Source organism: Leiobunum rupestre, chromosome 4, assembly GCF_980474605.1.
Source record: "Leiobunum rupestre chromosome 4, qqLeiRupe1.1.hap1, whole genome shotgun sequence".
Taxonomy (NCBI): domain Eukaryota; kingdom Metazoa; phylum Arthropoda; class Arachnida; order Opiliones; family Sclerosomatidae; genus Leiobunum; species Leiobunum rupestre.
Genome location: NC_143387.1, coordinates 49,982,914 through 50,007,847, shown reverse-complemented (window position 1 = coordinate 50,007,847; position 24,934 = coordinate 49,982,914). Strand labels below are relative to the sequence as shown.

The following is a 24,934-nucleotide window of genomic DNA, read 5'->3' as shown; positions in this document are numbered from 1 at the left end:
CGACTGAGTTTTAAATTTAATGTATAAAAGCTGTCGGTTCATTCAAAATTATTGATATAAAAGTTGAGCGTTTCAGTTAAAGAACATTAATATTCAAAAGTCGGCTGCAATTTCTTCACACATTTAGTTGACAGGTATTAAAGTAGATGGCGCTATCTTTTCTAAACTGGAAGCTTATAGGTGTTTTAATTAAAAATTATATTTAATAAAATAGAATATTTATTCAAAACAAGTAATTTGTCGTTACTTGGCACAATAATTACTCTAAAAACAATTATTATTTGAAATGTGCCATCATAAAATATAACAAGAAGCAAACATTGTTAAAGGCAATGACTAGGACTATCCCTTTTTTCTTAAAATCGCATCATTTCAAAAACATTAATGAAAGTTTTTAATATTAATATTTCTTATTTTTATCATCTATTAGTTGAGTATATAAAATTAATATAAATTTACAAAATTATAAATTATAGATTTGCTATGTAAGAAAATTAAAAAAAACGCATATACAAGCTCAAAATTTTGTTTAAATTATAAACAAACGCATAGTTGAATTTTAGCACACGTTGAATGTTATTGCATTACAAAGAAAAAATACCAAATAGGGGAGCTAATAAAATTAACAACAAAATACTATTAAGTTTGCTTTTAGGGATGCACTCGTAAATAACACTCTTGTCCTCGGTAGTCTTGCGAAGTAACGTAAATTGCAGTATTTCTATGATACGAGATCATCTCGGGTATCGAATCAAATACCTGTAATATCATAAAAACTAATTTATTTTAATATTTAATAAGAAACACTATTGAAATCATGGAATTTTAATTGAAGAACATTTTTGAAATAGAAAATAACACCCAACCCAGTACGCACTGTTGATTATTGGTATTTGTATAAAACTATTAAAAAAGTTCGAAAAAAGAAGACATCAAATAATATTTTAATCGAATTTCAGATTTAAAATTTATGTTTCAAGCTCTTGGCGCCATCTCATAAGAATTGAGGTATATAAAAATCGACCTCTAGTGGCGTCAGTCGTGTGAAAGGCTATTCTCCCTTGAGTATAAGTCTATAGGTTTAAATAAATGTAGCCTGATAGTTGATTGCTGCCAGGTAATAAATTTAACTAATCTAAACTTTGAAATTTTTTATTAGTTATTTATCTCCATGTTTGTGAAGAAAAAAACACAGCCATGTCAAGTACTTTCAGTCTGTATCTAGGGCATATGGCCAGGGCCGGATTAAGACTTTATGGGGCCCTAGGCCCAAGTTAATTTTGGTGCCCTCTTTCAATAGCGAGCTAGGCGCTTCCTCAATTTATAATTGAGAAATGGAAGGAAAATTCATTTTGCTGCCAGATTTAGTATGTCATCAGGGGCTAGACGGCAGTCCGTCAGAGAATGTTACAATCAAATGTTTTTGGTTCATAGGGTAGACGCATTTACTAAAATTACTCCGGAAAATATTTTGTGAAAAGCAAATGATTAAAGGTTTGTACTTTTATTTTTATCGAACCCTCTTGGTGCCCCTTGTAGGCTTGGTGCCCTAGGCCCAGGCCTATTCGGCCTATTGGTTAATCCGGCCCTGCATATGGCTCCATTTTGTACAAGTTCTTCTCTTTACTTGAAAAGGAATGGGTGACGTGTAGCGTGAGACGATATTTTATTCTCACTTGACCTTCCCTTCTCTCCCCTCTCCTCCCGCACCAAATTATGTGGCCAAATATCCCAGGTTGAAAAGTAAGTTAGATCGATTTACAAAATCTAAGGGGCAAAGACGACTTTAAAGGGGTAATATTCATCCGAGGTAACGTGGTGATGGCGTTATTTGTTAGTAGATGGCGCTCTGATAGCAGCATGACGTCATAATTTTGATTTTCAACGATTGGTTGAAAGTTTTCAGTTTTTAGTGGAGAACGGTTTTGTCGAGATTTAAAATACAAAATTATTTTCCCTGATTGGATAGTTTAAAATCGTATTATAGTGCCATCTATGGCGGAGAGTGTTAACTTCTGTTAAAATTAATTGTTAATTTAAATTACAAAATTTATATATTTTTAATAAGAATTTAAAATACTATAATTTAGTAATTATTTAAGAACTTTTTAAAAAAGTTTATTTTTCATAAACTTTATAGTGTCGCCATCTACCTCAAACATTATTAAATAGGAAGGTACCTCGGGTGGATTTCGCCCCTTTTTGCCATATTTCCCTGTAGGCAATATGTGAATGCGTCTGGTTTCTATTTATTTGGGGCTACTTTTAAAAATTAGCGCAGTTAAATCGACAATATACGAGAATAATAACTTAGTTTAAAGGGAATATAACCTCGAACTTGTTAAGTTATTTATGGCTATTAGTTAATTTTACCAAAAGCTATAGAAGACCCAAAAGCAGGGCCGCATTATCCATGAGGCAGACTAGGCATGGGCCAAGTAATGATAAATTTATCATTACTTGGCCCATGGACTATGCAAAGTGGCTAAGGCCTAAGAAAAGTTTAAGAGACATTAGAGCCTACGAAGGTCGGAAAAGTCGGAAAATAAGAGATTTTTGCCTAAGGCCTACGGAAAAGTTAAAACGGCCCTTACCAAAAGTGTATCAGTATGGTATAATTTTTACTGAGAGCTTGTCGCCAAGTAAAAATAGATAGTGGGAGAGAGGGTTAAAAATACGTAATCAAAATTTGAAAATTTTCTCCACTTCAGCGCGGCCAGCGCCGGCGAGTGAGGCGTTTTAGAACGTACGTCTATGGGCGAGTAAATAGGAGAGAAAATTGCACCAGACCATAGACTAAATATTAAGTTGCTAGTACTTAGTCAACTAGTATGTAGTCTATTGAGAGACTATCTCTCAGTAAATATTTTAAAGAACGCAAATGTAGAGTTGACACACTTTTGGTTTAACAGAGAAGGTATGTGAAGGACTCTTTGTGGAGATTTTTGTGCGTTTGCGAAGATTCCTAGACGAAAACCAACTAAACGCACCTTTTCTTTTGGTTTCTCCTTTCCTAGTGCATATTTTCCTTTGCTATTTCGTATATTTAGATGAAACGCTTTCCCAGACTGGACTAGTGTTAACGTGAATGGATTGTTGGCTCCTCCCTGTAGACTGGGCCTGACTAGGAAGGCTCCGTCTTGTCTTAAACCTAAAACCAAGTGTGCAGCCTCGTTTCTCTCTATTTCGTAAAAGTAGGGTTGTCTTTCCAGCGCATCTCCGTCTCGAGTCGGTAAGGGCGGAGAAGGAAGCGACCTTTTACCTGAAAATTATACATTAATTCGTGTTATTTATTTATTAATTTCTACCATGAATATCGAACTGCATTAGGTAGTCTGGCCTCAGTCGCGGGAATAGACGCTTCAATAAAACTTCTTCAGGGAAATTGCCAAGAAGTAATATTTCCGAGAGTCAGGACTGTTTATATAGTGCATATTGAAATAATGGAAACTTTTCACTTGCACGCAACAAGTGTTTCCTTTTAACCAGTTAGCTTTTTTTTACATATTAAGGCTTAGCAAAAACACGACGTTCTATTAACAGGTGAAAAGTTTCCCATTATTTTAACAAGCACTATATAAACAGTGACCTGCAGGTTCAGGCTCTCGTAAATTTTACTTCTTGGCGATTTCTTTGAAGATGTTTTATTGAAGCGCCTATAGGAGGGGCTTCATTATTTATCACGTTAGTCACGTGCTGACGCCCAAAAATTTCATTGGTAGATCTTAAAATTCATTTGGCGCGTGCAAATACGCTGCCATGTTAGGGTTTAAAAGCAGGTAAATATGCCTGCTATACCTCACAATGTAAAGGTACTGTTACGCGCAAAAACATAATCTTGAAATCTATCAATTGGTGTGCAACGTTTTGAAATATGGATATTTAATTGGCCATTAAATACCTTTATTTACGATTATCAACTAATTTTGTGGCAGCTAGGAGCAACAAACACAAGGAGAACGCAGCTATCCTTTAAACACGCTAACGCAGTGTTGTGTACAAATTTCATTGGACTAGCCTTTTCGCTGAACGTTTTACGGGCGGGTGGGAAGACAATTTCCGTATTTTCCCCTTCCGACCGCACCAATCAAAACTGTACCCACGAAAATGCACGACTTTTGACGGGTTGCGTTCTCCTCGTGGGGGTATTGCGTTTGTTGCTCCTAGGTGGCAGTATATTTATTTTTCTAAGAATTATGGGTAATTTTCTTTGCCCGTTAAAACGCGCAATTGTGGGAACGTGTTGTCAGCAAGGCAAGGTAAGGCTAATACCCCAGGCACCACCTTAGGCCTAAGTCAACCACAAACGCCTGCTTCCTAATAATGGATTAGATGTTTACGTAAAACGCCGAAAGGCAAAGCCACCCTAGCGCCAGATGGTAGAAAAAGTGATAATATAGTTCGATATTCAAGCCAGAAATGAAAACATTGATGGTCGTGTTAAAGTAAGACGAATAAGTCCAAAAATGAATTTACCATTGACAGTGACCGACTGGATGTTGGGATCCGGAATGGATGGTACGCGTGAAAAAAATTCATTAGGCTTTGGCGGAAGTGGCTTTGAATCTACTTTCATGCCATTTGGTTTTGGTGGTAGTGCCTTGGAATCTATAAATCGCAAATTTTATTAAAAATGTCAAAATCGAATTCCATGTAAAGTCTTTACTTGGTTGGTTGGATGAGTTATTATTTTTCCCTGTTGATATCTTTAGGCTCGCCAATTTATCTTGCAAAAAGGCTATACTGTTTGAGGATTTCAGTGGTTTGCTTTTAATGGGTAAAGGTGGCGTGAGGTAACTATCAACAACTGCGGGACCAGCCGCTGGCACTTGCTTGGGAAAGTTGCTGTTACTGTTCATTCGAGTCAATCGAAATTCATTCGCCAGTAAACACGCTTTTTTCTTGACGTCTTGATTATCTTCGAAAAACAAAATATTTCTAGTAAATAATCAAATTTCTACCTGAAATATTTAATTGAAATGACAATATTACCGTTATTTGAGGTATCCAGAGAACCAGTTCCTGAATCGTCGGGCTGAGAATTAAAAAATTAAAGAAATTTATTTTTTGCTCCGTAACATTGGCATGACCAATTGGCCAATCACAGATTATATAACTATGATAAGGAACAATCTGTGATTTGCCCATTTTCGTTATAGGTACAAGCGTAACTAACTTACATTTGATATCATTTCGTATCTATCGGAAAAATCTAAATTAAAAAATATAAATATTTTATAAATCAAGATTAAATCATAAACTGGCGTGTAATTTAAAAGATGACAGAAGTAGGCACAATGACACAACACCATATTGCTTTAAATCACAATTTGGAAGTCATGTTCAAAACGCCACTTTAGGCTCCATTTTGGTATGGTTCGAACCATAACGTTTCAACAATATAAAACTTGTTGAGGTTAACGGTAATAGTTAGGTAGCTGTTGGCTCACGTGACATGAAGGGCTAGCCACCACCCTCCTACGCATTGTAACCCGGTCACCTGTATTAATGACTTTAAAAGTCACTTGATGACTTAGGCCTAAGGTGGTGCCTTGGGTATTAGCCTAGCTGATTATTATTATCATCATCATTAGCACCAAACAATTCGCTTCGGCGTTCTAGTCTGAATGATGATAACGATTTAAATTTGTAAAAAAAAAAGTGGTAATTTACCTTGACTATCTGACGTGGAAGAATTAGAACTAGGATAAAGATACGCGGGATAGGCCCTGACAAAACCACTCTGCGGAGGTTCAGGATGAAATCCTATTGGAGTTTCATATTCATTATCCTAGGGTAAGAAAAATCCATTAGACGTTGTATCACTTACAAAAGCAATAATATATTTGTAGTCAATTTACCTCAAAAGGCATAGTTAATGGTAACGGTGGCAGTTCCGTTGTTGGGCTTGCAGTTAGTGTCGGGGGTGCCGGAGGTTCCGTACAGGGTCTTCTCAGCGAAGACGAAGGGTAACTAGTCGGGCTCATAGAATTATGCAGTTTCCTCTGCAACCTATTGAAGTTACCAAAGTACTTAGATGCCCTATCAAGTTACTGGGATTTGTAGGTTTTAAACAGATAACTTACTCTTGAAAATTGGTATTCGGAGGCTTGGGTATCCCGGTGTTTGGTTTCGGTGATATTTGGGGTCTAGCGGGAGGCATCTCTTTTGGAATGTCGTCGTTACTAATTTCGTCCGGATATCTCTTAATTTGTTTGAGCACTACCATTGGACCTGCGGAGAACGGGTAATGAAAAGGCTTTCAGCGCGCAAACATACTCTTAATCAGAAACAGCGCGCGATAAGATAACGAATTCATCGGCCTATAGTTAGTTGCACTGAGAACAGCATTGGTATTTACGCAACTGTGAGTAACGCGGCTATTCTTCAATAAAGATACAATCCTAACCACTACCGTCTTTAGTTCGGATTATACAGGTAACTTGAACCAAGAATATATTCAGGTGAGCCGAGAACATGTGGACAGCATCATGTACCCCTCGTGATTCCTGAAAGCAAAACCACGCCCTTCCGCTTTTCCTCGCAAACGTTTTCCCCCTTCCTAATGGGGGAGACATTCCGGTACGATAACACGCTCCCTTCCTGTAGACGGAGACTATCTTCCTCGAATCACGAAAACCGAAGTTTCATATTCTCTGTTAATCTATATACATTCTTGGTTTCACTATAAGCGAATGATTTGAATAGGCTGGTAAAGCCTGCGCTTGCAAAACGTTAATTGGAAGGCTGTGTTTACATATCAATATGCGTACTATTCGCGACCGAAACTAGTCTAGGTGGCCTAGCTTCTCCGAGGTTGCACCTATGATCTAGCGTCTGCTACAAATTAAAAAGTCATAAGAACGTTTTTTCTTATATAAACTTATCGAAATATAATCAAGCAATAATTATATTAAAATGCAAGTATCATTATTTATTAAGTCAAATTTACGAATAACGACGAGGAAAAACTAATAGCGTCTGCTTTAGATGCTACCTAACTACGTTTCAATGGAGAACCAAAGGGGGCGTAGCGATAGTTTTCGATCGCGAATAGCAATACGGCTTTTATCCTCCACTTTCTACCAACGCGTTTTCCTGAACCTCTCTATTGCGTATGGTTTCATAATATAAGGTAGCAAGAAATAATTATCATAAATTATGAAACCAGGTTCATTCGCACTCACAGCGAAATGCAAGGAACATTTTGATACCAAGAGTCAACGTAAAAAGACTGTATTAAGCTTAATTTCCATTAACACCGGAAACGGCGCTTTACTCAACTTCGGTTTGTACAAACGTTTTCACGCGCGTAAAGAAAAAATGCATTATTACACGCGCCAGTGGGAACTAAGAATAGGGCCTAAAGCCCCATTTTCATGCTCGCTGGTAGCGGGTAAAAATCGACAAAATCCGCTTCAGATATACACTTTTTCACTTTCCGCGTCGATCTGTTTCAAACAGATATTTTAGCATTATTTTCACGCTTGCGAGTGGCGGAAGCGAATTTTGACGATTTTTATCCGCTACCAGCGAGCATGAAAATGGGGCTTTAAGGCCCAAACACACATACGGTTTGCAAGCGATTTCGCCTGCGAATTTTCGCGCACGCGCCCATGCGCCATGACTTCCATTCTATATGTGTGTTTGGGCCTTATGACGCGCGCTAGTGGAAACCAAGCTTTACGCTTGGTTTCCGAATCTCAAATGTGCCACGTACAAACATTTTAACGCGTGTAATGAAAAACACATTATGCACGCTAGTGGAAACTAAGCATAACGGATAGTTCTTTGCGCCAACTTTTGCGCAAAATTTTACATTTAGCTTATGCTTAATTTCCACTAGCGGGCGTAACGGCGTGGCACTCAACTTTGGGACATACTAACGTTTTTACGCGTGTAACGAAAAATACATTGCGCTAGTGGAAACGGAGACATTTTTGGGTCGATAATAGCATTCGCGTTAACGAAAACCAATTTGTATTTAAGCATAAAGCCTTATTAGCGAGTTAAGAGCTCACATTCTGCGTACGATACTTGCCAGAGTGAAAATATTACTTAGCGGAGAATTTCCAATAGCACTTCCTAGCTTTAGCCATGGCTGCCATTATGGTATACCATATTTTTTTTATCTTTAATAAAAAGCATGGGCGACGTTTTATGACGTCAAAATGCCAAGTCCCTATTCAGCGGGATTTCCAAACGGAAGCGAAAAATATCTGTTGGAAACAGATCGACACGGAAAATAAAAATGCTCGCAGCGGAAGTGGATTTTAAGTATTTTTACTCGCTACGAGGGGCTAACCACTTCCTTAAATTATGTACACCGATTACAGCCTTTGGTAGTGCTTAATCTGTAATCGATTACGTAATCGCTTTAGTAGAGTCAAAGCTACGGGCTTGTACACCGATTACGGATAGTGGTCAGCCCCTCGACTCGCTACATTACTGGCGATAATGAAAATTTCGTCGACGCTCGCCATCAAAGCGTTTTTATCCTAGCGAAAATTAACCTTTAATTACTTTTATGCTGGCGTTCTCTGTTCTAAATTCAAAAAGGCCGACATGCAACTAAAAAGACTGAAATTGCTAGGTTTTGCAAGAGAAATACGCAAATATTTCGTCGCGTAGCCTTCAAACTATTAACGCGTTAACGTCGACAAATGGGGTCCATGGCTATTTTACTAATTCTATCAATAATCATCCGTGGCTTTTTCTCAGTTACATTCGCGTTGATTTGCAATGAGTGTACCATTAATGGTTAAGCGTAACGGTTTAATAGACAATAAGACGCTGTGTCTATTCAAGGCTGTACTCGAAATAGACCTAACCCGTTACCACTGGCAAAGACCAGAAGACCCCCGCGTTTCATCGGTCTCAGTTCGTGGTAACGTTGTTATCCGCTTTCGTGGAAGGCAATAAGCGTGTGCAAAAAAAGCTGAGCAATGACATTCGGCTAATTACAATCGAGAGCGGCTAAGTCGGGTACATGACGAGGAAAAATTGAAGGGCCAGAAACACGCCGCTGCACACCTACCCTCACGCGGTAGGTTGATAATCGCTCGACTGGAACAGAGTGGGCAGCAAATAAAGGAGGGCTTGTAAGAGAAATATTTGACTTTTTACGCCAAATAACTTCGCGGGCTTCCAATCAAAGCCAAACGGAGGAAAAACGTCGCTGTTAAGAGTAAAAGTTTTTACGTAACTTTTCGCGGGGGCTCGCTTCGGGAAAAAAATCAAGTGGGCGATTTCAAGGTGACTAACTGAACTTCGATCTGAAAATTAAAAGGCAAATTACTCCAAAACCACTTACTATTTTGGGGGATTTCGTTGCTGTTAAAATCCTGATTTTGAACTTGCATGTTATAAGAGCCGATTTTTGAAACGCCATTTTGTTTGGGTGTTGTTTGCGGCTTCTGTCCGATCCCGACGCTCGCTTCCTGATTAGAAGTGGCTTCTTCACCTAATCAATAGATTCATTCACGTTAATTCAACCCCAAGTATTAGCAGTGCCGTATTAACCCATGGTAGAGCCCTAGGCACCACCCTTGGCCCAAGTCATCCAGCGACATTTTTTGCCTTTATTTCAGGTGGCCGGGTAAAATTGCGTAGGAGGGTGGCCCCTAGACCACCACCTTGTGGTACATGGTCCCCTGCTCTTGGTGGGACCCGGGCTTCAGCCTAGTCAGCCATATGGATAATGCGCCACTGAATATTAGGAAATTAATGTTGAAAATTACTAGTTGGGGTTGCGGATTCTTCATCTTCGTCGTCGCTGTTCTCAAATTCCGTGTCCCAGTCGTTCTCCGAATGATCGCTGTCTTGCTCACCTTCAAAATTAAACAGATTTAGAAATTTTATTGTCTACTATTTGGAGTTAAATGTTAATCGTACTTACCATTTGAACTTGTTTGTGGCGATATTTTTTCTTTCTTCGATTTCAAACTGTTATTCACCGCCCTTTACGTAAAAACAACAAAATTAGCTAACAACTCGGTATAATTAACAGTTAATTACCATGGTATAGTATGCTAAAAAAACAATGAACTGCAGAAGATCACACGGTATAAAATTTATTGTTTGGAGACGTTTCGAGCCGTGGCCCTTTATCAATCCACTTGTTTAAGTCTATTAATATAAATTTAATCGAAACGTCTCCAAATAATAAATTTATACCGGGTGATCTTCTCCAGTTTCATTGTTTTTTTTTTAATTAACAGTTGTTTTTACAACAAACCTTTTGCAATTATTTGCCTGAACCTTGCATTCCGAGATACATTTGGATATTTGTCTGTGAAAGATAGCGTTAATTTTAGTTTATACAGGGTGTTTTAAAAGGTTATGCAACAATTTGAAGGAGTTGTGGGGGGGAGTTGAGAAGTATGCCAGTTTTTTCCCATTTTCCTACGATGAGTATAACGCGTGAAAATTTGTTCATTTGTAAAGAAACGTTTTATGAGATAGATCATCAGGCCCGGACAGGCCAGGTCGGCTGGTCGGCGATCGCCGAGGGCCCCGGCTCAAGGGGGCCCCAAATTGCTTATAATAAATTTTTCCTAAAGGTCCGTTAGACGCGTTTGGCTTTTCAAATTAATGTGCACGTAGAATCTATTACACTTTAAACGTTTAGATTTTTATTCCATACCCCCACACCACCCGATAAGGGGGCCCCTCTTCAGTCTCTAGCCGAGGGCCCCCAAAGGAGCCAGTCTGGGCCTGTAGATCATAATTTCACTTCGCGATAAGGTAAAATGATTTAGAAATTGGTAATATAGTTATCAGCCAATAAGGCTAGTGGTTAATGAAAAAGCAGTTGGGTCTCAGATAAAACCCTGATAACACTCTTCGATTAATTTTACCTTATGTTAGGAAAAAATATTTGTGAAAATTAATTTCCTGGAATACTAAAAATCTTTTAATACACGTATTTATAATATTTAATATTATTTATGTAAATTATAAAAGGCGCGCGAGGCTACCAGGCTATCGATATTTTAAATTTAATTCAAAGGAACGTCTTGACGTCACGGCGAATTTAAGAAAACAACGCAACGCCCTTGTAACACACACCGCAGCCGTAAAGTTTCAAAAACGAATACTTATACAGATAAACCCTCAGAAATAGGATGAAAGTTATAATTTATACGTCTGACATTCCGAGGCGCCAAATTAATTTCTTGGTAAACAATCTCAAAAAAAACCGCCGGAGTTTGGCGAAAACAAAACACTCCGGTTAAAAGAGCGAGTGGTTGTTGCTTACTTTTTGGCATGGGAAGCTTGGCTTTTGCATTCTTTGACACACTTGGACAGTTGCCTGGAACAGAGAAAGGGGGAAAGAGAATAAATTAACCAGAAAAAAGTCCAAATTATAGCCCGGACAGTCTACACGCCGACACCACGCGAGAGTGACCCGTCAAGCGAGGAGACTCCAGCGACAGTCATCGAAGTTATCTCGCGTTATTATCGCGTTAGTTGAGTGGTCACTTAATTCATCCACTTCCCCCCGGCGCCAATTTTTGGGCCGAGATGATATCATGTGAAAAAAACCTCAACTGAAAGCCGGGTTATATTCTCCATCGCGGAGATATAATTTGGTGACTGCGGGGGATATTTGATCAATATCAATTCTCCGCAGATATGGGAAAGTAAAAATTTAATTGGATTTTATAACAAATGATTGGGGGTTACTGGTTACTGTACAATACGTGTCATTCGACACGCATAGATTGATAGCGTACTGTCCAGTCGACGGAAATACTGCTTACAAATTCAATTGTATTCAATTCGATATTAAAAAATCGATTTATAAATTCAGAGACTGGATTCAACTTTTGCTTTCAGATATTTCCTTCAGCGATTAATTTAAGTTCAAAATGTGGTTATTTATCATAAGTTTACATAAGCAAGGGGGTAATAAATCCTATACACTTTATAGAAAAATATTTTGGGCCCTTTTTTTCGTTTTTTTACGATTTATTGGTAGAATTTTTTACGCCGAATTTAATGGTGTATTGATTATTATCCGCAAACATGTAAATAAAAAGTTATCGGGAATTTGAGATTGTATCGTTATAGCGCTGTGCGCCGACGATAGTATCGAGTGTTGTCGTCTCATACGATTTTGAAAACTTGTAACGTCACAGCTGTAGTGTTAATAGTGGCCGCCATAACAGTTACCGTTTTTTATCAATAGGCAAATTACAATGGTGACGTCGCAGGGTTTAAGACGACAACACTATAGGGAAAAAAGTGGTTCGCTAGGTGTCACGTGGTCGGGCCGTTTTTGGGCTACGATAGGTTAAGTTGGTTAATACTTGGTTCGTTATGGCTAGGCGCCAATATTTAGTTTTCGATTTCACTAGTTACGAAAATGCATTGAAATTGGCGATTTTCAAAACGTGTTCACTTAACTAATAATCATTTGCGGTAACTGAAAAAATACCATCGTACTTCTTACAAACTGGGCTTTCATTTAAAAACAAAAAAAGAGGGGGGCTTGTTCTTCACAATTGACAATTTTTGAAATCTGGAAATGGCTTCGAAATCTACATAATACCGTAAATAAGCGCGAAAAACATAATTTACAAAACCAAAATCAGATTCGGATTTAAAATCTAGGACATAAAATTGGCAAGGCCGAAAATTATGTTAAAAATATAAAGTATATCTTTCCAACTACGATGAGTTACCAAACACGTTCTTTCTAGTGTGGTAACAGTATTTATTTGTTAAGGAGATTCATTGTGTTGAAGTTAACCTGATTTTCTCATGGGAGGGAAAAAGTGTCCTTCAATTTAATTAATAAAACTAACCAGGTGTTTGTTAAAAGAAACAGAATGGTCGAACATTTACCTTTCTTGACCGCGGGATTTTAAAAATTTTTTAAATCTTGATTTTCTATGTGAAGTCTTTGGCAGGGAAAAATCCCGATTTTTTTTTATTTTAAGTAACAGTACTGTTATACAGGATTTTGGCAAAATGGGGAAACGGTTGGACCGGCGCTTTGCAGTAGAGCTTTACATGGCACGTTTGAGGGCTCGAAATAGAATCTTTTTGTACCTTATTTCTAAACACCTCGTTAAAAGTACTTAAAACACCTTTGCAAAACCATAAACAGAGCTTTCTTGATTATTTCACAATGTTTCTTTTCGCATTTTAAATTACTTTCAAACGATATAGACCAAAACCAAAAATAGAACTTGTTGTATAATAAATAAGTTTAACTCGCCCAAAATCGTGAAACGAGTCGTTTTCGGACTAGAGGTATTCCGGAGGGATACAGATTTATTAATGCGATATGTGACCAGAAAATATAGTCCTCTCAATATATATATACCGAGGGACATCAGGTGTACAAATCAGCAGTGAAATCACTTCATATCACGTAAATTTAGTACCTTTAATAGCTTTTATCAATTAAATATTGAAATAACTTGAAATCTGAAATCAAATGTTCAAAATTTCTAACATTGAAATGATTGGATAGTCCCTCGATTCATACGCGAGCAGTAGTGGAGAAAACATTCGAAAAATTCAGACGGTTTTTTATATTTTAGCTCGTAGAATTCCCATAGGATTTTGCTGGAGATTTTAAATTTTCAGACTCGCCTCGTTTTGATTGAACTTGATAATTTATCCATTATTTACGGTAATAAATGTTAAAACTATTATTTGCTATCATAAATACACATACTAATGAACAATAATCGTGATTTTTAAGGCGATATCTCCGTATAATTTGCTCAATACGTTTTGAAGAATGTTAAGCCTTGCCCACTTTTCGCGTTTACGTTTCAGGTTTGCCAACCGACGTTTTGGAGAGCAAACTACTTTTTCGCCACAAAGACTAAATATAGCGCTCATGAGATTTGTAAGTCCTAAGCCGCGTTAATTTCTGTGCTCAGTGTCGAAAACAACTCGTTTCAAAAGTTTTAAGTTGGCGGTATAGGGAGTTAGAGGCTTCTGGTTTAACTAAAGCAGTTAAAAACCGTTAGTGGACGCGGCTGTTAAAAAAGTGAAATAAATTATCCGAAGTTCAAGTGTAAATTCAGGAAGAACTATCTTCGAAACACGCTATAATTTAATTGCACAGTCCTTAAAAATTAAATAACAGGATTAAACGAGTTTATCTCATTCGAGCACACGCGAGCGATTTTACACAAAAGCGCGAAAAAATGCGAGTGAACAACCTATTGTTAGGTGAATGGACTACGTGTACAGTTTTTGCTCCCAAAAGATCAAATAGTTTTAAGCCTACTAAAATATGGCGTTTAGTGGGTGTTCTTTTTTTTCCTCGAGAAACATTTCCTTTTCAACCCATTCCACCAACGCTTCGCACCCTCGACCCCTATTATAAGTTTAACCTTTACCGGGATTTTCGAAGAATTCGAATATCAATAAGGCCGTTAAACCACTATTAAGAGTTCACGTTTCTCAGGTGAACCTTTAAAAGTCTTCACTCATTCTCCGGCGCTCTCAGTGGGTGCTCAATATAATCAGGAAAAGACAATAAAAGATGGGCATATTGACTTTGGAAGTTAATTAGGTGCCATTTAGCTTGTCATTTACTAATTGTCAAAAGGAAATGGCATATTACGTATAGTCGTTAATCATTAGATCTCTAATATATATTAACATAACGAAATAAAATATGTATAACACTGAACAATTTCTGTTAACGATAAATATTAGTTATCAAATTCCGAAATAAGTGTTTGAATATTTGTTAAGTATATGTTCCGATTCAAAAATTTATTATAAAAGTTATTTTTACTGTTGAATATACAATAGTCAATTTTATGTTCCGATTCAATAACGTATACTTTTGACCAAAGTGAACGTTATATTTACTGTTGAAAGTGTTTACAATAGTAAATTTTATGTTCCTATTCAATAACTTATCATAATTTTCGCAAAGTGAACGTTATATTTACTGTTGAAAGTGTTTACAATTGTTCATTTTATGTTCCGATTCAATAACGTTTCATAATTTTACCCTAAGTAAACGTTATATTTACTGTTGAAAGTGTTTACAATAGTCAATTTATTGTTCCGATTCAACAACTTATCATAATTTAGCCAAAGTAAACGTTATTTTTACTGTTGAAAGAGATTAAAATTTCAATAAGCTTTGGCTGCCTGCGGCGATTTCTCATACACTGGTACCTCATATTTTAAAGACTAGTAAACATCACGCGGAAAGTTATTAACTGTCCTTAGACCCGTTATAATTTAAATGGTCATTGGCGAAACAGAATCATTTCAAACAAAGCTATCGAAATTATGGTTATTAAGTTACTTTTAATATAACCAAAAACGTTTGTTGATATGTAAGTAACCCAACCAGAAGTTGGTAAAAACTTCCGGTTAAACTAAAAATACGCGAAATTTCTACATCAGTTCTAGGGATGACGGTCGAAATAGCAAAAGGTATAATTCTTCTAATGACACTTTACAAAACCCGATTAAATTCTTAAAAACAGCGTTTAAAACAAAACCGTGTTATTGTAACGGGGAAAAAATGAACTTGCCGGGTTTCGCTATTGTCAAAACTTACCCGTTTTATAACAAAAACCCCGTTTAAACGAAAAGAAATTAACTGTACAATGGAAAATTGCCGTTTTTTTGGAGCGAGTACCCGCAATTTACATACTATTTAAATCTATAACGTTTCCGGCAATTAATCCATTGTATTCTCGATAATAAACACTCCCCGTTAATTTTAAAGAAACACGGCGTCTTCAAGGTTGATTCGTACGGCACTACGCGAAATGAGGCCTCTAGTACGGTAAAATAACTCGCGAAACCTTTCCAAAACCTGAATTCTACTACATCTTAAACGTTTTCTTCTTTCTTTCCCTTTGAAATATTAAGAAAACCACACCTATAACTTGCCTTATACGGATAAAAAGATCAACCGAGGTTTAGCTCGAATACCAGTACACGGGCCATAAAAAGAGAAATTCAAAACGAAGAATTTTTGTTTACGCCAAGAATTGTACCCGTACTCTAGAGACGGATTTACCGAAGTCTAAAAGAGTACGTTATTTTTGTACAGTTTAAAAATAAATTTTTTAACCCCCATTGTCTCGCGAAAAAAGGTTTTGGATAATTTCCAGAAAACCGTCGAAGGTATAAATAAAGTTTTTAAAGTCGCGAAATAAACACTTCCGTCACCCTTATTAAATAAATACAATGGAATTATAAATTGTAACAATCGACTTGGAAGCGATTTTTAAAAGTTATAATGATTTTCCTGAATCCAAAAATCAATTAAGTTATTAAATAATTAAAAAATATACACTTTCTGTTATAGCAAAAGCGTCTATTCAGTTCAACTTTTTCCCCATCTTGGTTCAATAATAATTAAAAGATAACGAAAGCGCAAAATTGATCAATTAATTAACAAAAATAAACGGGTCACGCGGGAACAATACCAGTATTGTCACCATTGTGGAACCCGATCAATATTCATAGGGAAAAAAAATTAACAGAAAGAGGCTAAATATTTTTCTACGCATAAATTATAATGGTAACGCATTTTTCAAAGACATTGTACCAAGATAGCGAGGAAGTATCTGGAATTTATTATTGTGGCTGGGTAAAAGTGGGTGAACTTAATAGAGTAATGAGAATCGCGGCTATTAAGGGAAAACCTATAATTAAAGGACGGGTAAACGGCCCGAAGCGCCAATGAAACTAATTTCCGCGTGAAGATGAGTGTCGAGATGAATCCGAGCTTATCATACCAGTCACTCGCCACTTCGAACGGGGGAGTACCGAGGGTAATCTAGCCTTTACGCTCTATGTCGGCTAACGGCGGGTTTCGTCTCAAATACGTCAAACGGATCATTTTTTATTATTAAGGAAAAGATAAATATTCCAATAACACGCGTCATTACCATCTTAGCGACGCGGCGAGTTGAGAAAAAAAGGGGGAGGGTTGGTGGTCAGTTGAATGTCCGTCACGATGGATGGACGCGAGTTTCGAAAGTGGTGAAAGTACCAGATTGACCGATATAACGTCAGGGTCCTTCACTTTCGATTCATTCCGCCCAAAAGTACGTATATTTCATTAATTAATATCGTTCTGGATAAACCAATTAGAACTTGAACGAAAACACCAATTTAAACACGAGACAAACATTGCCAGGCGAAATGAGCGCGCGCTAAAATGTGAGAAAATAATATTTAGTTGATTTTACGCTTGGCTACTTTCGCGGTGAAAGTTGAGACCGTTGGGACAAGGCCTTATTGTTGCGATAATTAACGCCCTAACAATGCTACTTGAAAAGGACCATGAAACTGACGGTGGTGTCATGTTTGCGAAAGATCCGGAAGACAATGTCCGCGTACGGCTACCACGTGTTTCAATCTTTTCGAGATCTACTAGAATATATGATTCGCAGATGATAAACATCGTAGCACCCTTTTCAAATATAACGTGTATTCCACTTTGTAAATTGTACCCATTTGATCCAACGGAATTTCTTGAACATCTGTTGTTCCCATTATTGCTAAAATAATAAAGCTGAGTAGGTCCTACGTGTTGTTAAATTTGTAACAGAGTTCTAGTTCCCGTCCACTAACCAAAAAAGAAGCATCCAATATCTAAGGAATGCTGGCAAATATTCTTGTTAAATAAGTTCTAAATATTTTCCAGTTCTGTAATGTCATCAAATTCTTTATTTAAGCGTCAAGAAAGCATTTTTAAATAAAAGGATGGTCTTTACTTCGGCAACCCAAGATATTATTGGGAGTAGTAGGCGACCAGTAGCGGCGCCAGGATTTTTCGGGAGGTAGGCCAACCACAATTTTTTCAAATCCGTACACGTGGATTATTTAATTTTTTTTTAAGAAAGTGGTTTCAATTTTTGGGTAAAATGGGTACGCGACGAAAAAATTAGAACTAAAAAATAAACTACTGTCAAAGAAAAGTGACTTGTACCTTTGAAAGGAATAAAAACAGCATTGAATATTGAAAAATTAATAAATAAATAAATTATTTCGTAAAAAAATTACAGAATTTTCTGATATTAAATAATTTGGAGGCTCATATATTAAATTTTGGAGGCCCCTACCGAAATTTCAAGTTGGGCCAGGCCTACCCCGGTCTGTTGCTGCCGCCGCTACTGTAGGCGACACGACTTCGCAACTTTTATCTTACACTGAAATGCAAGTGAATATCATTTAGAATGTTTGTTCGCTCACTAGGTACCATATCGCAATATCCACAGTGATTAGCTTAAAATTTGAATTTAGCATTGCCCAGACAACATTTTCGTCGTCGTGTATCCTACTACACGCCATAATATTAGGGGAGGGGGGGTGAAAGTAAAGAACTTCCAAATAAATATCTAAAACCTATTTCCCGTTCCCTATTTCTACGTAATCTTTACAAGCTACTCGTTGTTTGATTTATACTCAACGAATTTGATCGAGAACTATTCTAAACATTGGTATCTTTGTTTAATAGAATGTAACGGGAGGATCAGTTCGCCGATGATTGCCCAAAGGTATTAAATTTCAGAATTCCGCCGTCGACTTTGACACTGTTTTTACAAGCAATTGGCCGAACGGGGGTGGCCGGCAACATCGCGAAAGGTTCCGAAACCATCGAATATAAATTACGCTATTTACAACCTTACATCATTAGTATTTTAAGTATGGAATTAAAATATTTGTTAGATACGCGGATTCACTATAAAATCGGAGAATTTCACCAACGGAATATTTTGGAATTCTATTTTTCTGAGAACTCCTCCGCGCCTCTTCTGATTTCGCGAAAAGTTTCGAATAAATTACTCGACGAATAGTTAATTTTTATAGCTCATACACTCGTTTATCCCAATTTGAAAGTTACCACGAAGGTTTTAAAATTCGGCCTTAGTACAAAAGATGCCAAATTAGGGGTATTAGACACGATTTTGGTCAATCAATAAAATTATCTGAGTCAATTTAACTGCCTAATATTATAATCGGGCAAGGCTTTGCCCAGCAAGTCACATTATCTGTCCGTTTAACGGTCTCGGGCACATGCGGCGTAATTGAGTCCATACATTTAAAGACAGCGAAACGTCATCGTCAATAAAGTTAGGAAATGACTCACGCTGACGGTTATTAGGACGCAGACCTAATTAGCGTGATGGGCTAAAGTTAGAAGTTCAGACACCGGGTATCGAGAAAGGCGAAAAAGGGTTACTCACAATCCGACATTGTTCTTGTAGGCCGCCAATTCGGCTAAATCCATCCGTAATTCCAGAGCGCTAACACTGCGAGACAGCCTGCGTTGAAACTTTTTGGGCGAACTGGGTCTGAGCCACAAGGAGGCCCTCTGCGCCACGGAAACGGGCATAGCCGGACCACACGACGGGGGGAATTCCCGACAATAATATCCCGTCTTCGGTTCACTTTTTTGCGTCGTTTTTTAACGAAAGCACTCCCTCGAGAACGCCACGCCTACGCTTACATGGCACACGCGTACTAAATCAACAACGGGGCGGGTCACGGCGACAACGATATTAAGATTTCTAGTCAAAAAGGAGAAAAGAGCAGACTACCTCGGAAGGTGAGCGGGCTCGCAATGACTACGCCAATAACTCAGCCGAAGCTTGACTGGATGAAGAAAGCGACTCAGCCAGTTTTTTGGCTTCGGGCGAGATTTTGGGTCAAACCCTATCTCCCTTCACCTGGCAGCGCTCCTAAGAGGAAAAATCTACGCGGAGGGGTATCAAATCTTTTTTATATTATTAAATTGAGGGGGGGCGCCATCAAGGTGTTCAACCCGCGAGTACCCCAAACGCGAAAGAAATATACCGTAGAACGGAGTTTGTTGAGAAAGTTTTAAGTGTTGTCCCAAATTTTCCCGCCAAATAGGAAGAGATTTGATTCGAAACATCACCGCGCACTGAACGCGTTGCAAAGGGAAGTGGAATTCTCAACTAGATAGTAGTAATATATAAAGCAGAATACCGGTTGAAATTTTCGAGGGGTTATTCGTTCCGTTCAGATGTCAATCTATATTTCAAGTTTCCAATTTTAGGGGAACTAGAGGCAAGGGGAATTTATAAAGATTTTTATCTCTATTTTTATTTCATTTTCACCATTACCTTTGCGACAGACGGAAGTGACAGCCAAACCGAATATACCGCTAGGCACAAAATTAATTACACCGCTTTAAACTTTATTTATTACGGTTTCCGCGAGTTAAAGGCATTCAATTTTCCACGCGATATTTAGGGACTACGCGAAGTTTTAAATATTACGGTCAACCTGTACTTTTATCTTTTGCTATTGCTGAATCGGTACTGATGGGTTTGATAATAAATTTTAACCATAAGTGTATAATATTGTTACATAAGTGTGATACTTCCTATTCTTAACACGCCAAAGTTTTACTGAGAGCTATTCGCGAGACCGACTGCATTACGGGCTTCGTCATCGTTTTGCGTCCACTCGCTAACGCGTCCCACGTAGCCTTTGACAGCGCCTCGCTAGGGGGATATTTTCTTGTGATGACGTCACTCCGTTACTAGGTCTCAGTAAAATATTCCCCAAAGTGACAAACTTATGGAACAATATTATAGACTTATGTTTTAACGTCACTAGCGCCAATAACCCCCTGCTTCTGATAAACATGGTCGCAGAAATATCAAATTGGTTGATCCACCATAAGGATAAAGATACTCCCTTTAAGCTGTTTCGAAAGCGGCCCTAAAACGGGCTTCTTCGATTTCCAACAGGCCACCAAAACACATCGGCAGAAACTCAGCTTTTTCGTTATTTCAAACGCCTTTGGAAAACTTGCTTTAGGCCGAAAATAAGAAGAATAAACATAAACAACGGTCGTCTTTACAAAAAACGATGAGGTTGATGGCACCATTAATTTTCAATAATTAATAATTTGTTTTCGAAAAAAAAACGGAAAATTTAAAAATGCAAATTTACGAACGTGACGTTATCCATAAAAGTGAAAGTCTACCAAAATTTCATAAACCGGTAGTATACTCAAACCAGAGCGGCACGTACTCCGATGATTGTTTTATTACAAAATATGCCGGAAAAAATATCGAAATTTTGTCACCATTCGATAGCCTCGAGAAATATTTTTAATTTTTGCGGAACAAACTGAAAGCTTAAAATATTTCCAAGAGTTTGCGTTATTAGAAACTGAAGCTAGTAGATATTCGCGATGCGAGGCTAAGGCGCAAGAACTGGACTGTTATCCCGACCACTATCAGTCTGTAACAGATGCATTCTAATCAAAGTCCCAGCGAGGTTAAATCATTCGAAGCCTGCGTAACAAAGAAACCCACCTACATCAGCTATCTACAGAATGATTTAAGGCAGGAAACATATTAATAATTGGTCTTCCTTGTTAACTTCGTTATCTCAGTATTGACAATGGGCAAACACCCGTTATAATTGGCTAGATTAGATTAGGCTTAAATAAAGAAAATTTAAGTCTTCCCAAACAAATCGCGATTTAATTTAAGGTGAAATGTAAGAGCTATTAGCAGGGCCAGATTAAGGGGAGGGGGACAAAGGGGCACTGGCCCCCGGGCGCGAGGTTGTTGGGGGCGCACCAAATTAGAAAATACTACCGTCTGTATCTGCTAGCCTAAATAATAATAACCGTGGAGTAACTTGAGGAGGAGGTTAAAGAGATGTCGCGGACATTTAACTACACACAATCCGCCCGTCAAATTTTGGGCCTCTTTGCCCAAAATTGAGAGAGCGACAACCACTTAGGGCACGATGTAGCCTATCGATTGATGTTTAATTTTTCTTTCTATCACAATTGGGGGGGTTGGGGGGGGGGGTACAGCCAATACCCAACTTCTAGACCCTATTGCCCAAAAGTGAGACAACAACTATGAGGCCAAAATATCACACACCGGCGTTTGAATTTAACCAGTTTCCCGCGCTTGTTTCCAGATTATGATTGGTCCTATCTGCTGCCACGTGGTAAACCCAGGCCAAATTTTTTCGAACGCCGGTATGGCCCTTTAAGCAACTAGATGGAGCCGTCTAAAATTTTTGGGCTTAATTTGTGTTGGTAAAAAAGGAATAATTTCCGAAATCATTCTGTGATCATGTTACTTTCTTTATACCATGTGCAATAAAAAGTAAAAGTTTGAACACAATATTTTCGTTTATCGATTATTATTCTAACATTTTTTAAGAGTAACCTGACTATAAAACAAAAGTATTAAGTGCCTCTTGGTTTTTTAGAGGAGCATATTACTTTGAACCCCGGGCGAAAAATCGCTTAATCTGGCCCTGGCTATTAACAGAGTTGCCAGACGTACCATAATTATGGTACAATTCGATAATTCTAGCTAGGAATTTGGAACGTTTCATAATTTCACCAGTGTGCTATATGGTACCCCTTTTTGCAATAATTTTAACAGGCCGTAGTACCCGTACCATTTTTTCAATAATTCTGATATGACTTACCATATTGTCAATAATTTTCGAACCCACTAACATTTTTAACTCAGGTTCCGCCCAAAAAGGTTTAAATTAAATCTTGACGATGACAACGGCCATGTTTGATAAATTAACTTTTAATTTTTAAAAACTCGCCAAATTCTTAAAACAGGCTAGTGAAATATATTTGCCAAAATTTCAATAACGTTTAAGTTTAATTTCCTTTTTTACATCTGGCAACGCCGGCTATTAGGCTGAGAAATTTTAAAGGATAATTTTGCAAAAGGCCCGCCGTTATTACGATAGCTTTGTTTGGTGTTACATATTCAGAAGAGGTAATTCGGAACGACGCTGATGGGGGGTTAAAAACTATGTCATCGCCATCTTCAATCGCGTCATCGGTATACTGCGGAGTGATAACGCGACAATTTTTCTTTTAGAAACCTTTTTGGGTGACTTTATATTGTTATAATTTTGGCGAGATGCCGGCTTCGAGATACTAATTTTTATTGAATAAAAATAACAGATGACAAGATAAAGGATGACACCATTTCACTACACTGTCAATTTTTACTCATTTGACTCTTTGCGTCATCTTCAAACAGTGCGTGACTGAAACAATACGCGTTTTCGATATTCATCTCTCCGTCGGGAAACGGAATAACGCTCAAGGTCACCCGACTGTCGATTACATAAGAGCAAAGCGTATATTTTACCCCCGATCCTCAGCTTTACAATAGTGTCAGTTGACAACGGGTTGAATCTAGAATTACGGTTGATTACTCACTTCTTTTTGGTGACGTTTATGTCCACCAGGTCTTGATGGAACAATATTTCGGTTTCTCCGAATTTCTAGCATCAAAATAGAAAATAAAACCGTTTTAAAATGTCAAAGGTGAAGAAAATTTTCTACCGCAATTAAATTGACGTACCAAAAGTTTCTCCCCGGTAAGAGACGAATTAGTGGCGTATTCGTTAAAATCCTGCAAGCCATTCTAGAGATAAATTATAAAGATGACGATGATAATATTTGGGGCTGAAAGAAAAGAAGAATATCCAAACCTTTCGAAGCCATTGTAAAACTTGGTCCGTGTCCCAATTGAGGACCGTTTCGTAGTCGGGCAGGGACACTTTTCTCCAGCTCATTTGTGACGCCAAAATTAACTCATTTCTCGTTGACGATGACGAACGGCCCTCGCGATAAAGTTAAAAGCGGAACTCTTAGGTTAGGTAAATTCCCGGAAGATTGTACGCGCGTAACTAAAAACCTTCGTACATCATTACGGAACTCGGTCGAGTCCTTTTGGATACAGTGACATTCGGTATCTCCGAGAATACGCGATAGATAAGAAATAAAAACCGTTATGTAGAAATTGACACGAGCTAACACACTATACGAGACGCGAAAATTTAAATATAATATTACTAACCCCGACGGAAGTTTTGTCAACTATAAATATTGCTGATTAAAAACTGTTTAAACCGTGGACGTCTGACGTTCCGAAATAATATTTGGCTTAGCTACCGCGCCTTCGGGGCTAGCCTAAAGGGAAGTGGGTAATTGCTCCAAGTTTTACAGGCCTCTTTACACACTTAAAACCCCCTCACTCCCTCTCTCCCCCCACACTCTCTGAATATGCGATATAATAGTATAATTATAGACGTCCCTCCAGCTGAGTCCCAGATAAAAATGAGCGCCTTTTCATACTATAAATATCGCGACGATACACTAGCGACATCTATCACGATATAAAAACACTACCGGGGAATATTTCTATTACTGTTTAGGTCAGGAGGATCCGATGATTGTAATCAGTCCTTTAACGGGATTATGAAAAATCGTCTGCTAAAGGGGCGTTTAAGCTTTCATTTTAACCACAGGGAGGGACTAGGATTGCATGTATGATGTATGGAAATGATTCTGGTCCTAAGATATATTGTGATTTCTATACACATTTGAAAAGGAAGAAGTTATTTTCACAGGGTAATGTAATTAGCAGGGCCGGCCCTACTATAGGGCGAACGGAGCGGCCGCTCCAGGCGCCGAGTCTAAGGGGCGCCTCAGTGGTAAAGAAAAGTAAAGGATAAAAATATTTTTATATTAGGGGCAAGCAAGGGGGGACAGGGGGGGGGGAGCCTCCCCCACCAACTTTTTTTTCTGAGTTGGCAAACTAGGCATTTCAATCTTAAAGTTGGCAAACTTTAACTGAAATTCTTTAGTTATATCATCTTTATATTCAATATGTATAATTTAATTATATTGGATTTTTAGTGAAATTATTAAATCAAAGCAATTTACTATGATTTTAATTAGACAGTTGATAGTGAAAAATATATTCCATGAAATTGGAAATTTTCAGGCTTTGAGTTGGCAAAAATTGATCTTCTACCCCCAACCTAAGTGCTTCGCTACGCCCCTGAAGTCGGGCGCCATAATCGGATCTCGCTCCATCCTAAAACTTGCCTAGGGTCGGCACTGGCCATTAGAGGGCTTTTATTTAAA

The 24,934-nt window shown here is 37.9% G+C and overlaps 1 protein-coding gene across 3 annotated transcripts; it reads right to left on the bottom strand.

Annotated features, from left to right (window-relative positions):
• Positions 1 to 291: 291 nt before the first annotated feature.
• On the bottom strand, positions 292 to 23,999 carry LOC149948118 (uncharacterized). 3 transcript variants are annotated; one of them, XM_090172986.1, is made up of 17 exons: positions 23,494 to 23,999; positions 23,364 to 23,426; positions 23,219 to 23,283; positions 11,261 to 11,314; positions 10,238 to 10,291; positions 9,899 to 9,960; positions 9,741 to 9,830; positions 9,314 to 9,463; positions 6,087 to 6,234; positions 5,862 to 6,012; positions 5,674 to 5,791; positions 5,181 to 5,212; positions 4,993 to 5,035; positions 4,667 to 4,909; positions 4,477 to 4,608; positions 2,991 to 3,262; positions 292 to 759 (listed from the first exon to the last, which is right to left on the bottom strand). In XM_090172986.1, the coding sequence occupies exons 1-17, from the start codon at positions 23,575 to 23,577 to the stop codon at positions 652 to 654; spliced, it is 1,869 nt and encodes a 622-aa protein (XP_090029112.1). In that variant the 5' UTR covers positions 23,578 to 23,999; the 3' UTR covers positions 292 to 651. The 3 variants fall into 3 exon arrangements, with proteins under 3 accessions (XP_090029112.1, XP_090029111.1, XP_090029113.1); XM_090172985.1 differs by having other exon boundaries at positions 296 to 759; positions 4,667 to 4,918; XM_090172987.1 differs by lacking the exons at positions 23,219 to 23,283; positions 23,364 to 23,426; positions 23,494 to 23,999 and adding an exon at positions 19,206 to 19,696 and having other exon boundaries at positions 297 to 759; positions 4,667 to 4,918.
• Between the last annotated feature and the right edge of the window lie 935 nt (positions 24,000 to 24,934).

What these genes read in the sequence shown, in the direction of transcription:
- LOC149948118 (XM_090172985.1), bottom strand. Translation starts at nt 23,577, where the DNA reads ATGAGCTGGAGAAAAGTGTCCCTGCCCGACTACGAAACGGTCCTCAAT. An exon ending in GATACGAAATGATATCAAAT is followed by an intron (nt 5,036 to 5,180) that starts GTAAGTTAGTTA and finishes TTTAATTCTCAG; the next exon opens with CCCGACGATTCAGGAACTGG. An exon ending in CCAGTCGGTCACTGTCAATG is followed by an intron (nt 3,263 to 4,476) that starts GTAAATTCATTT and finishes TATAATTTTCAG; the next exon opens with GTAAAAGGTCGCTTCCTTCT.